The 15,400-nt window shown below is 24.0% G+C and overlaps 2 protein-coding genes across 3 annotated transcripts; both read left to right on the forward strand.

Moving 5' to 3' along the window:
- Positions 1-2,123: 2,123 nt before the first annotated feature.
- On the forward strand, positions 2,124-11,408 carry LOC126896976 (choline transporter-like protein 1). Of its 2 annotated transcripts, none has more exons than XM_050670257.1 (15): positions 2,124-2,474; positions 2,975-3,033; positions 3,112-3,195; positions 3,254-3,429; positions 3,751-3,843; positions 3,916-4,006; positions 4,265-4,328; positions 7,858-7,966; positions 8,532-8,634; positions 8,697-8,816; positions 8,885-9,377; positions 9,447-9,613; positions 10,244-10,336; positions 10,423-10,515; positions 10,582-11,408. In XM_050670257.1, the coding sequence occupies exons 2-15, from the start codon at positions 2,980-2,982 to the stop codon at positions 10,639-10,641; spliced, it is 1,800 nt and encodes a 599-aa protein (XP_050526214.1). In that variant the 5' UTR covers positions 2,124-2,474; positions 2,975-2,979; the 3' UTR covers positions 10,642-11,408. The 2 variants fall into 2 exon arrangements, with proteins under 2 accessions (XP_050526214.1, XP_050526213.1); XM_050670256.1 differs by lacking the exon at positions 2,124-2,474 and adding an exon at positions 2,762-2,798.
- A 1,269-nt stretch (positions 11,409-12,677) lies between these two features.
- On the forward strand, positions 12,678-13,991 carry LOC126896977 (transcription factor MafK). The gene is made up of 3 exons (XM_050670258.1): positions 12,678-13,029; positions 13,102-13,271; positions 13,335-13,991. The coding sequence occupies exons 1-3, from the start codon at positions 12,997-12,999 to the stop codon at positions 13,531-13,533; spliced, it is 402 nt and encodes a 133-aa protein (XP_050526215.1). The 5' UTR covers positions 12,678-12,996; the 3' UTR covers positions 13,534-13,991.
- Positions 13,992-15,400: the final 1,409 nt, after the last annotated feature.

The following is a 15,400-nucleotide window of genomic DNA, read 5'->3' on the forward strand; positions in this document are numbered from 1 at the left end:
GAGTTTTTTTTGGATTTATTTTATACATATTTCGTAAAAAATTGACTTAATACTTATGAAAAAACTCGTATATGACTTATGCTAAGTAAAAAAGTAGTAACTCACCACATATACGATAATTTTCTTTAGTACAATTTAATATACGTATTTTTTGTTTAGGTACGTTGGGTTGTGGTTACAACAAAATTATCATATTGATTCTTCAATAAGAAATATTGATAACCTAACAATTAAGGAAAAAAGAAGTATATAGGTTTTTGATAAAAAAACGTCTTAAAGTTTCTTTAATGTTTTATTAAATTCTACATTAAAAATTACGTAAATACTAGTGAATATTATATTAAGTTAATAAAAGTTATTAAAAATAAAAACGAATTCAGAAAAATCCATTTTTCTCAAAATGTTCGAAGTAATGTACACATCTTGTTTACTACCAAAATACCAAAATCATTTTTTATACACCTGCCAATTAGTTATATGCGTTAAATCAGCAGAAATTTTTTTTTTTTTTTTAAAGAAAAGTTTAAAGAATAACATATAATTCTAATAATAATATAATAAAAATATGTTGTTTTAATTGATTCTTTATTTGAATAGTGAGTCAAATCTGTTATGACTCATTTTAGATATATTGGTTTAGTTAAAAAAAAAAAAAAGAAGACTAGTTGATAAACTATGCTAAATTAGTGAGTGATTAGTATTTATATTATAAAATTTATTTTTGTAGTAGTTGTGTAAATATTATCATTAAAAAAATTATAGTGATAACAATTGAAATACATTTTTGTTAAATGTCGCTTACTAGTGGACACTAGGAATTTGAAATGCAAGCATGAATATATTATATTTTAGTTAGATATCAATGTATGGTGTAGTCTTATAAGAGGAATATTTTTATATAAATTATTATAAAACTTGTTCTATATTGTTTAATACTTTATTTTTTATAATGTATTTTTTAAAAATAACAAAAGATAGTTGTTATTAAACATAAAAATAATAATTGCAAATGCTCATTTTCTAAATATAGATTAAATGTTATAAATAGGTATTATTTATAAATCTTATTTAAAATTTTACTTTAGAATAGCGAAGTCAATGAAATGAATGTGGATTTATATTTTTACAATTCATTGTTAACATTACACTTAGTAATTAATATTTATTATATATTGATTTTATTGGAGGAGGTAGGTAGAAAACGACTCTCCTTTATGTACGCCACTGAATTTGGGCTATCGATATTTATTGTTGAGATCACGGAAGTATCTCAAGTATCGGAAGTATTGCTGTGATAGTCACAGTTTTTTTTTAAATATATATTTTTACTTTTAAGGTTCCAAGTACCTAGTCGTTTCATTTGATATAAGCTTTATGAATTTATGACTCATAGTTTTAGGTTATTCAATGAATTACAAACAATACTAACTAGATAACATAAAACAAATTTGAGGTGTCTTTGTTTCATAATGTGAAATATAAGTAAAGTGAAGGTGTTTTGTTTAGGATTTAATTCTGGTAATTATTATTAATGGTTTATGTTAAAATCGTATAATTTAAAATAAATCCAAACAATTATGACAGGTACTGTGGAGTTATAGATTGGTTTGGATTTTGTTGAAGAACATATCTGTAAACGGTTATTTCGTTAAAATAGTTTAGAAAAAAATTACTTTATTATTGTTATATACAAAATTATAATTAGATTTTGTTCACGGAATTTATTGATAGTGTATTGAATTCATCTGGATAATGTTAGAGCTTTATTGTCTATCGTTTCTTTCTATTTTAAATTTTTAACATAAGTATGACAGACGAGAAGTCGCTGTCAAGGTCACGAGTATCGTTTACCGGGAAAGGATTATAAAACCCATAGTAAACTACATCCTACTATTTGAAATAGAAACACGTATATGAACCTAGTAAAAATATATTATGTTATAAAGAATGATACACGTATAATACGCGGGCCTACAGAAAACACTTGAAACGGGTAATGTACACCCCTAAAACATGTTGATGAAGTCAGGTTGGGCGGGGTCGTCCTTGGGATGTAACGCGTTCCACTCTGCATACCGATCATGTTATGCACGCTATAGTAGTTTCTGTGCGATGTGACAGATCGCGTTTGCGTTTACGTCAATTATAATATTGTTTTCAATTTCGTAAACAAATTTCTTTGAAATTAGATAATTTTATAATTTTATTGATTTACCCACGAAAATCGCGTTGTTTGCTAGAAATTCTAAAGATAATAATTTAGATTTATCGTCCAAACTTATAGGCGCCGTTTCAATCAATGTTAAATAACTTTCGTGCCGCTTGCCGCTTTACGCTGCCCCACTACAAACAATTCGGTGTTAGTACCGCTTAGCTCTGTTGTGTAGGGTGACGCGCTTCGGTTACTTCGTGATATTGTATTACAACTTTATATAAAAAGTTTTAATCGATTTAACTTGTTGCTCAAAAGGCGGGTAAGTATATTTAAATTACAGTATCAAGAAATTGGTAATTATCATTATTTATCTAGACATGATAAATTTTAAGTTTTTTAAATTATTTAAACAATTAAAAAATAATTATAAACATATTTTCTTTTACTATTTGTTATTAGTTATTTCATAAAGTGTCGTTACCTTTTAAATAATATCTTGAGAAATGTGGCTCTCTGTTACACAACTGATTTTATAATAACTGAAAATGAAAAAATATTGATAAATACTACTTTGGAAATCCTTATTTGAAAGAATAGCGATTTAAAAATAGAATTACTAGCATGTTATGTTTGTTTACATTGGGTATGTACTATAGGTACACTAAGAGGAAAGAGCTTATTAATTTTTTTATTTAAATTTAATCGAAAATCACTTAAATTAAATAAAAAAATTTTTTTTAATAAATTTTACTATTATTATTTTTAAAGTAAATTAATATTAATACTGATGATACTTATTTATATTTTTATTAATTTTAGTCAAAATGGGAGACTGTTGTAGTTCACCAGAAAGGGTTGAACCCTCTCCTGATGCGAAGGTATGTTTAATTATGTAAATTATTATATTTTTACTGTCAAAATTATTATTTATTTTAAATGTTCAATTTATTTTATAGGCTAATTTTAAAGGACCTGTAAAAGGAAGATCATGTACCGATTGTGCATTTTTGGTGCTGTTCTTAGCTGTCCTTCTGACTTTGGTTTGTAATTATTTTTAGTACTTAGCTAGTCTAAATTAAAGTATTATAATTTTTTTAGTTTGGGTTAGTGATATATTGTTCAGTTAATGGTGATGTCAGGCGTCTATTTAATGGCTTTGATGAGTGTGGATATATTTGTGGAGTAAATAATGAAAAATTAGATTCTTCAAAAATAAATATAGAAAAAATTAAGGATCAAAGTTCTTGTTCAAGAAATGACTTATCTGACAAAAAGTAAATAGTTATTAGTAATAAAAAATTGTATTACACCGTGGAGACTGTGTGGGCGAGTCGGTAACGCGGAAGTGCTTGATGTGCACTGTCTTGTTTTGAAACTCTGTCACGCATGGCTTCATTTGCCAAATGAGAGATCAGTTTGGTATTTGGAGTTGTCATCCCTCTCTCCGATGATAGATTAACCACCCGTCTTGGAGTATAAATGGTTAAGACATCTCCTCCTTAGAGGAGGCCGCTATGGCCTTTAATGGACTAATAAAGCAAAAAAAAAAAATATATTTAATATTATGAATTAATAAATAAAACTAATGTTTATAGATTCCTAAAAATTGATGCTCCAATTTTCAAAATAGCGGATTTGAAACATATAAAGCGGGAATGTGTGTCTAATTGTTCTGATTATCCTGAGTAGTATGTCTTCTTTTTTCTTTTTGCTGAATGAAGATTATAAATAGTAATTTATTTTCTGCTTAAATTTTACAGCCAAACATTTTTACAGAGATGTATACCTAAAGGAAATGAAACAGCAATTAACAATATTTTGAAAAATTCAGCTGTTGGTAGTTTGTTTACTGTAAGTATTGTATATTAAAGTTGTATGCTAAACAAAATATTACTCTAATAATGATTCAACTTAAATAAAAATTTATAAAATAAATCATTAAAATAGTTTTTTCATAACTAAATACAAATTGGTGCTTAATTTATTTAGAACATAATTTTTGCTCCATTTAAAACTATATAAATAAGTAATATAACTTATGATACTTATTATATATTTTATACATATTGTATATATTTTAATTTGATTAAATCAAAATTTTTTTTTTAGGAAATAACTCAAGATTTACAACATACAAAATGGGATATTATCTATCTTTGCATTTTTGCATTTGGTAAATATTTTTAAAAATATTTTACTTCATGTAATATCTAAAATTAACTTATTCCTAATTAAATAATTGTATAAAATGAAAATAAGTAATTATTAGAATAACTGTATTAGTCAATTAAAATTTGCCATTCATTATTACATACATAATACAAATTTTTTTTAAGATGAATATTAGATTGTAATTTAGTTTTAGCTTTAATGTAAAACTAAGAAGGTATTATTTTACCATAATGTGTTTGACACCACTTTTCCTCAGCTTTCACTGAATTGATTTTTCTAAACTATACACAAATGTAGCTAGTTGATTACCCTTAAAAATTGAAATAATTTCTTTCTTTTCTTAAAATGGAGGAAGACCTTCAAGAAATTACAATTTCTAAAATCTGTAAATTTCTACATTTTTTAAAAATATTTTCATTAAAAACTAAAATTGCCATAATATCTTAAAAAATGGATAAATCAAAACAATTTTTTTGTATAAATACCTTAAGTATCTTTCTTTTATTTAGAATAAGTTTTTTGAAAATTTGATCCTTAACCTACCTTCAGAGGGCAATTCAAAATAAAAACTTTTGCATGAAAAGTTAACTTTTAAAAATTATTAAATTAAAGCTTATGTAATATACTTCAATTTGAAAGAAATAATAAAAATTCTGGATTTGTCTTTGTGGTAAAAATGGCTACCATTTACAAAAATTTGCTATTTTTGTGTTAAAATTCTTGAGTTAATATTTCATATTTTTAACTGTATATTACTGTAAGTTTTTGAAAAATGTATGGGTCAAAACAATTTTATTTATAAATACTTCTCCAATACTTTTTGCACTATTTTCCTTTATACAAGAGGGTTCAAAACATTTCATATGCGTATAGAAAATAGAACTTTTTCATCTTTACTGTTGAAAATATTTCTGAAATACTGACACGTTTCTATATTAAAGTTAAATTTGAAAAAAAAATTTGATATCTAGATTAGTGGTGAAAATGGATATCAAAGTTAAAAAAAAACCTACAATTTTTATGTAATAATTGGAAAATTAAAAAAATTACACAAAAACTTATTTGATAGTGTTTTTAAGAAATTAGTGTAAACTGCATTGGTGTATTAAGATAGAGTTATTACAGAATGAATCCCCTTTAAAAAAAAATATTTATGATATCATTAATATTTTTAAAAAGAATTTATTTTTTTTAATTTTGTTTTTATTTAAAGTTATGATAAAAAGGTTAAGTTCACAATTCCCCTCCCCCAATTAAAAATTCAATATGAAATAGTCTCTTTGTTTATGAGATTATTAATTTATTATTAAAAATAAGTATTTAACATATTAAATTATTTTGATTTTAATATGTTAAAAATAATCTGTGCAAAATTTCTGTTCAATTTTTTGTGATATACCTATTTTTTTTTATTTTTTAATGTTGATTTTTATGAAAGTTTTAACTTAAAAATGTTAAATTAAATTTTTTTTTTTTGCTTAACTTGCAAGTTTGAAATTGATATCATTAAATAAAAAAAATTATGAGGATTTAAAAGTAACATGACATTTATGATAAAAACTCAAAATTACGTTAAAATCATTATTTTAGCTTCGATGCGAAGCTGAGAAGGTATTGGTTTTACTAAGATGTGTTTTTTTTTTTTTTTTTGTCACCACTTTTTCTCAGCTCTTACCAAACCGATTTCTTTCAATGATACGTCAAAAGATCACAAATCGTATCTAGTCGAAGACATTACCCACAAAAATTGAAAAAAATTCTCTTGTTCCCCGTAAATGGGGGAAACCTCCAAAAAAAATTACAAATTTAAAAATCGCTAATTTTCGAAATTTTTTCAATTTTTTTTACTTAAAATTGCTATAACTTTTTTAAAAATAACCGAATCAATAAAAAATTTTTTATATAGATGCATGATATCATTACCTTTCATTTGGTATATTTTTTTTTTATATGTGACCCTTTACTTGCTTACAGGGGGGGATTTAAAATGACAACTTTTTCACAAAAAAGTTGTCACACTAAGTAAAAGTAAAAGTAAAAGTTCACACTTTTACAATTTCAATGTAACTTTTGAAAGTGTTCCGGAAAGTCTGACACTTTTATATATATCTTAAATTAAAGCTAATGTAATATACTTTATTATGCAAAAAAAAAATTTCGGACTTTATTTTGTCTTTACGGTGAAAATGGCTACCGAATGCTATTTTTGTGTGAAAATTCTCGATTTTTTTTTTACATTTTTAACTTTATAATGCTATGACATAATGAAAAGTGTATGGATCAACATTATTTTTTTATGAGAAATAATATTTTTTGATAACCCCTTTTTCATTCGACATACTTTATCTTAATTAGGATATTAATAATGAACTAGCAGATCATGTAGCTTTTAGAATAATCCACCAATTTTTTAAAATTAAACACTATCTAAAGATTTGCATCGAAGCGTTATTTTTTGATAGTGATTTTAATCACTGTCAGATATCATGATACTTGATCCATTTATGCCACGTCACCACTGTGCCGCAACCCCCCTGTGCTGGGTTTTTTTTGTATTAATATTGTAATAAATAATTACAATAAAAATCGTAATAATCATTTCTATGTAACTTTTGGTATTATAATAGATGCTACAATTGAAATATTTAGAACCATATATTAATCATATTTTGTTATATACTATAGTATTTTATAATATACTAATATTTAGAAATATTCCAATAATATTACACCTATAATTTCATCGCTGATAAGTTTTTGAATTTTATTTTAGCTTATGTTTTTTTTGGTTATTGTTTTGTATGTTAATACTAATTTTTACTAATTTGAAATACTTTCAAAAACTATGCCACGCCCACATTGTGCCACAACCTCATTGTGATAACATTTTTCTATTAGATTTTATACAATTAATTTCATTGAGTAGTTTTAAATGGGTAATTTATATGATTTTTATGAAAATCTAGATGCTACACACTTTCTAATAAAACTTTTTTAGTAATTTTACATTTTTTTGAAATTATTATATAATTTAAAGAAATTGTTTGTAATTAATTTTAATATTATCAATCTGCAGGATTTAAAGTAAAAACATATTTAAATTAAAACCTCATTAAAGTTAGAATTTGACTGATGTTTAGATAAATATAAATGTTATTAGTGGGATATCATGTGGTTTATAAAAAGGCATACCTTTTAATGGTTGTATTAAACCTGTATTTAATATACAGAGTGTTCCAAAAGTAAGGAAACGGGTCAATTATTCCAGAGAGAACAATAGAAATCTGTTTCTTTATTTACTAAATACCCTATACATTTTATCTATTATGTAAAAAATTCTTAAAAATACAGGAATCGTATAATCATTTTTGCATTCCATCTCTATTGAAAAGTCTTTTAATAATTTTTGTATACATTTTATAATTTATAACACTTAATAAGCATAGTTATTTCTTCTAATAAGAAATATTAATAAAAAATTAATATTTATGTATTTACTAATAATATGATAATTCTATATTATTTTGCAGTATTCACAATTTTAATTGTCTTTTTAATAAGATTTGTTGCTGGAATAGTTGTTTGGTTTGTTCTTATCAGTGTCATTGTCGTAAGTTTTGCTGGGTCAATTTTCTTATGGTAAATATAAATTATAATCTTGTTTTGCTTAAAATATCCAAATCAAATTTTTTCCCCAAAGATATTTTAATTGTCTATCTTCATTTTTTTTTCAAAATGTATTTTTAATCTAATAATTTCAAAATATTGTGTATACACATTTTTTTGCATTTAAAAATTATTAATATTTTGTCATTAATTTATTTTTATGTATTATTTTATAGTTGTAAAATTGGTGAGGTTTTAGGGTTAATTTGTATATATCTTATATTTCTAAATTATATTATTATCATAAGTATTTTTTTGCTAAAGGCTACAAATATTAAAAAAAATATTTGATAGAAGTTTTTAAATTATGCTTGTTTTACTGAATTTAAATTAATAAACAGGTTTTTGAAAATATTTGTTCAGATAATGTTTAATGTTAAATGCATATTATATATTAAACTGATCAATTCTTGATCTAGGAAAAATTCACATACAATGTATATACATTGTATATAGTAATGAATTTTTTCTGGGTTAGGAGTAGATTAGTCTTTTGCACTTCTATAAGTAATAATTTGAAATTTTTTTGTTAAATTAGGTATGTGTGGAAGCAAAAGTCTAACATGGAAATACAGGATCAAGTCACAGAGAATGATACTAAAACATATTTTTATTTTGCACTGATAGCGACTATTTCTTCTGTAAGTATATAATGTAATAACAAATTAAAAAATTAACAATTTTTTGTGTATGTTATATGAAGGTTATTATTTTGTTGATAATTGTTGTTATGAGAGATCGTATAGCACTTGTAGTACAACTGTTCAAAGAAGCGGGTAAAGCTATTCAAAGCATGCCACTTTTGCTTGTTCAACCTTTAGTAGTATGTGTTTTTATAAGGATACTTAATATATTTTCATATAGTAATGTATAAAATAAATTGATTTTTAGACATTTATTTTTCTTTGCATTGCTATAATTGTTTGGAGTTACTTTGCTGTACTTATTCAAGGATCAGGATTCCATGCTATCTTTGAGGATGCCCATAATGTTTATTTTAAAAAAGATATGCTCATGAAATTTGCAAGAGTTTATAATGTTCTTGTCTTACTATGGGTTATTGAATTTATTATTGGATGTCAACATATGATAATTGCTGGAGCTGTTGCTACTTGGTTTTTCACAAGAAATAAAAATAACATGTCTTCTCCAATTATAACATCTGTCAGTAATTTGTTTAACTATCATTTGGGTTCTGTTGCTTTGGGATCATTCATTATTACTATTATGCAAATTATCAGAGCAATTATTAATGCTGTTGATGAACACTTGAAAGAATCAGACAATGAAGTATTAAAAATGTTCTATAAAGCTTTTAAATGTTGTTGCCATTATATTCAGGACTTAATTCAATATTTAACAAGAAATGCTTATATAGAAATCGGTTAGATATTGACATTATGCTAATTATTTATTATTCAACTTAAGGAAGCTTAATTATTTTTACTTTTAGCTATTTATGGTGATAATTTCTGCAGAGCTGGATCACAAGCATTTAAAATTATTACATCTAATGTACTGCGTGTTTCTGCCATTAATTCTGTTGGTGATTTTGTTTTGTTTTTGGGAAAAGTATTAGTTGTCACATCTACTGTTCTTGTTGGTTTTTGGACTCTCGAGGTATGAAATAAATAATATACTATCTAAAATAATGTTAATATAAAACTAAATTTTCAATTAAATTTATTTCCTGAATCATGGATTAACTATACAGGTGTGTTTTTTAACACTAGCCACTCAATTTCTCTTAAAACAATAATTTTTATGTGAATGTTTTTTTTTATTTTCATTTGTTATACATGTATTATCTCCCTTTATCTGTTATAAAATAGTTAGTTTTTATGTGCATCCCATATGTATTATAGGGATAATAAATTATAGCAAAAGTTATAAAAGTTGCCGGTTTGACCTGTTATACTCTGTATAATACTAAGACAAAGTTGCATAAATTTGGAACCCATTAAAGTGGTTCAAACAAAATTTGTAGAAAAGGTATAATTGTGAGACCTATTCATAACTATTCCTCTCTGAATTGTAAATTTCAGAGTAATATCTATGATTGATTTATATTATCTTATCACATCGGTCAGCATAGTTAAAAATTTGAATTAATGTCATAAAAAAATTATTTGTATAATATCTTTTTCATTTCATCATACATAATATGTTATCATAATTAGCAGTGATATAATTGTTTTATTTTTAATATTTGAATCTCTAGCATTATTTTTTTATTTTCTTTTAATTTAGACAAAGCCTGGAATTCTTCATTTGTGGGCACCTTTGAGTGTTGCTGGTATTTTTGCTTATTTTGTTGCCCACTGTTTCATATCTGTGTACGAAGTAAGTTAAGTTTTAAAGAATCACTTTTTTTTTTTATTTAAATTTATTTTAGTAATATTTATTATTAACTAATTAATAATTTTTAGATGGTCATTGACACTGTATTCATCTGTTTCTGTGAAGACTGTAACCTTAATGATGGTGTGAACCAAGAGTATTTTATGAGCAAAGAATTGATGGTAAATAATCATAATTACAATGATATAAAATAATTTATTATAAACAAATTTTATTATTTCTTTTAGGACTTTGTTGAAAACAGCCAAAAAGTTTTAAGAGTCGGTGATGCTGTGTCTTCTAATTAAAAAACTCAAGTAAATGTAAAACATAAGGTTGATGTTTGATACTCATTTAATTTTTGCCATAACTTGTTTTTTTTAATATACATATATTTTATATTTGTGTTTAGTATAATATTTTTTACTACAATGTTTTCCTATTCCCTTTGAACATATATTTATATTATATGAATATTTAGTGGATTCATTCCTATAAATTGTTTTACTAAAATCTTCCATAATATTTGAGTAGCATAAGTAAAATTTAGTACTAAAAAAGTTTCTGTTTTTATAATCCACTTTACAAATAATGATACAAAAATTGTTTTGATTAATTTTATTATAAAAAAAGAATATATATTCAATAGTTAATTTGACAACTTATTTTAAAGTTATGAAAATATTATTACTAAATACTTTCAAGTGCTTTTTAATATTTACTTTCCTTTTCATTGAATTTAAAATATTCCATTTGTTACAATAAACCTTATTTTTAAATTGTATTTGTTTTATTGCATATACATTTTTTTTAAGGTATTAAGGATTGTTATTTAAAATAAGCGTACATTTTATACTATTTTAGTTGATAATTATATTAATATTATATTTAATATATTACTAATGTATTTTTTTATTCACAAAAATTAAAATATGTTATTTGAGGCTATAATGTAATTTATTTTTTAAGTTATTTTTGTACTTTATTTTTATTTATTTATATTCTAAATCTTTTGCATCTAAATTACTATGTAAATTGACATAAAATACAGTGGTCATTATATGGTTGTGCATAATTTTTTTTATTATTTATTACATTGAATAAATGTGGTTTTTCCATAATATACATTTAGTAAAAATTAGTGGCTACTCATGACAGTAACATCAAATATCAGTGCTATGGGGGCAAGGGATAATGATCTATCCTATAACCTTAACAAATCAGATTGTCTAATTAAATTCTTACTACTATCTTTTGATATCTCTTAATCTAGAAAATGTAATAATTGTACATAAAATAATCTAAAAATATTTTCAAAATACTAATATAGTTAATTAAAATTAGAAGTACAATAACGTAAAAATAATTTAAAACAATACACATGTAAAAATTTTCATTTTTAATTAAAATCAATTCATAAAAATTTACTTACATAAATATATTTACACCATACATTTGAAGTTACAAAAAAAAAAATCACTAATCTTTTAATGATTGAAAAGCATTTTTCATACGATGTAAACTATTCAAAATTGTCATTATAGCATTTTGAGATATATTCTCCATACCAGATAAATCTTTTTCAGCTTCTCGTACTATAGGTTCCACTTTGAATATCACCCACTCAGCTAAAATTGTGTCAGTTTTTAAACGACTTTGTAAGACAGTTAAGCTTTGAATACGTTTTGTTTTTTCAGATACCAATGCTCTCAGTTTCATTAATTTTTCATTTATACTTTGTGTAGGACTTTCTATTTTAACTTTTAAAATTGAAGCTAATTTAGGTTCAGTATAGCTTATAACTTTTAAACTTCTTTCAATGTATAGTAAATATAATTTACAAAGTAATTGACGGTATTTTTCTGCTTCTTCTAGGTTCTGGCTATGAACCTTAGTTTTCCGATACATACCATCAATACCTTTTCGATAAGAATTGTCCATTATATCCACTAAAGAAGCAGTAACTATTATATGAGAAAAGCCAAAAACTTTGTAAGAATCTTCAGCGTCTTTCAGCCTTTTTACTAGTTCTTTTTTTAAGTATTTACTTTGATCGTCATTAGCCATGACAGTATTAATATAGGAATAAAGAATAATTAATCAATATAACTAACACATTAAACTTAATAACTAATTAGATTTACAGATGTAAAAATGTTTTGAAACGATATCACAACTTATTAATGTTTGAATATATAAAGACGTTATTTATCCGTATATTTGTTGTAATCAACGATATAATAAATAAATTCAACATTTCAAATTTAAAAACTCTTTGAAAAATAAGAGCATTTATAATCTCACTAATATTTTTCTGAAGTTTGATAACAAATTTAAGTATTTCTAACTCGAGGGAAAATCATCATGGAGTGGAGTGTATACAATATCAATTAAGATCCATGATGATTCATGAGTTTTGCTCTGTGAGGATATTTTACTATACTAAACACTATTTTACTCCATTCCTTTATTATTGTCCATAGATGACGGAGTAATGTATGAAAAAACAATAGCTATATAGTCTTCTTCATTGTTGAATATTGTTTTGAACAAAATTCATAGCATTATCAGTTAAAATAAATAAAAATAAATTTTATTAACGTTATCTCTACAAAGTAAATTATTCATTCATTTTTTATAAGTTTAAGGGAAATATATACTTAATGAGTATGTCTCCACTTAAAAGAGAATACTTGGTAAGTGCTTTTTTACAAAAAATTTTTTTATATTGTCTTAATGTATAAAAGATATATTTTTTAATTAAATAGCCACCCCCATTGTCTCCAAGTCCTGTACTTGATATTAGTGATGATGAGCTTGTGTCAATATCTGTAAGAGATTTAAATCGTCAATTAAAAATGCGAGGGTTGACTAGAGATCAAATAGTACGCATGAAACAACGTCGAAGGACATTGAAAAATCGTGGTTATGCGGCTAGGTAATTAATTACAGTTAAATTAATCTAAGTAAACATTAATATAGTTTTGATTGTTTGTTACAGCTGCCGTATTAAGAGAATAGAACAAAAAGATGAACTAGAAACAGAAAAATCACAAGAATATCAAGAACTTGATGACCTGCAACATTCTAATAATATGATTCGATCAGAAGTTGAAAATACAGTTAGGCAGTTTGAAATGTTAAAAAGATTTGCTGCAGTCAGCAAAGTGATGATACCTTTGGAAATGCAATCATTATGAGACAATTTGATTACTAGTACATTACAAATTATTAGTTAGCATATTAGTATTATGATTTTTTTATAATTTTTAATCAGATATTAATAATTTTTAACAGTGTAGTATAACATAGAATATTTCTATGATTAGGGAAAAATTAAATAGAAATTATCAAACCTAAGGCTTATATTCTTAAAATAATTGTATTTTTTAAAACTTATTAGCATAATCATAAGTTAATTTTATAATTTATTCATTTTATGAATTCTTAATTTATTATAAAATAATAACATAATTATAATAAAATATAATTTATTATTTTTTCTTAATATTGAAAATGTTTCTTTTTATTGCAGCTATTTGGTGTTATGTTAGATAGTATTGTAAATTTAATATGATGAAAAAAAAAGTATTTATTTGTTTTGTAATAAATGTATAATTTTTCTTTTTAATTTTTAAAATTATTTATCAATTATATANTTTTTTTATAATATACTATATTTATTTACTATAAAATAAATGGTATTTTAAATAAATAACAAAATTGAAGATAATTTGATAGGATTCGACGACACGTATTTATCTACATTTTATCAGAGATTTCTAGAAATTATTTGGATTTCATTGGGTCATTTAGATAACAAAAATACCCGTAGCAAAAATATAATAACAACGGAAAAATTCTGAACTTGTAGTTCATTTTTAAATTTATTTTATAGTTTATCAGTTTAGAGAATTATAAGCAAATAAGTTTAGTTACCCCTATTCAATATACCGTATTCATAAAACATACAGAAAAGAATTTNCAATATACCGCATTCATAAAAAATACAGAAAAGAATTTTTTATAATTAAAATAGTATTTAAAAAATAAACAAAAGTTATGAAATTCTTTATGAATCGTCATTTAGTAAAATTAAAATTAAGTTGTTAAGATAGTAGATACGCTTGTTAATTTAAAAATTTATAATTGGCTGACTTTTTAACTTAATTGTATCCATAACTATATTATAATATTTGTATATTCACATAAAAAGAACATTAAATTATTTCAGTTAAGATAAATTTATATTAAATTTGAATTTCTTAAATGAAATGTTACAAAGAAAAATGAGATTAAAATAAAATAACAAAACAACAATTAAACATAGAAAAAGTAAAAAAATGTTTGGTGGTATACAAATAAAAATTTCAATTTATAGTGAATATTAAGAAAATTGATATAAAATACAAAAATAAAATTTCATTCATAAAAATATTAATTGAATAGCTCGCCAGCAATAATTTCATTTTTGTGTCTTAATCTTATAAAAGGCATAAAATTTGCATTTATTAGTGTTGTATCTCCTCGAGACATTTTTTCTGCCAGCTCAACAGTAAATGGCCCACAATCATGTCCATTGGTTTGGCGAGATGTTTCGCCTATTTGTAATGTCCATGTAGAAGCTTTTCCTTTTTTGTCTATCTCCCATTCTATTAAGAAATTTTTTAATACCATTGGATAGGGACCCTCATACGACTTAAGACTATCATATGATGTCACAGTCTTTTCAGGTATATTAACCACTGTCAATATCCAATGACTCTCATATACATTCATGGGCACAAAAAGTAATTTTATTGTGTGAATATCTTTTTTTATCCATCTTCTTACAGCTGGATAACCTCCTCGAAGATACGCTACAATAAAATCAGTGACAACTGCATAAACTTCACCTTCTGACCGTTTTACTATCATTTTAATGTACTCATTAATTGTGTCTGAAGTATACCAAAATGTGGGCGATTTAAATGAAGGTGCATTATTCTGATCAAGAGATTTTGTGTTCTGATATTGCATTACTTCTGCAAGTGTAACCATATTTAAACATTTTTCATAAAATTAATA

This window comes from Daktulosphaira vitifoliae, unplaced genomic scaffold, assembly GCF_025091365.1.
Source record: "Daktulosphaira vitifoliae isolate Bord-2020 unplaced genomic scaffold, ASM2509136v1 Scaffold_1, whole genome shotgun sequence".
In the NCBI taxonomy this organism is placed as follows: domain Eukaryota; kingdom Metazoa; phylum Arthropoda; class Insecta; order Hemiptera; family Phylloxeridae; genus Daktulosphaira; species Daktulosphaira vitifoliae.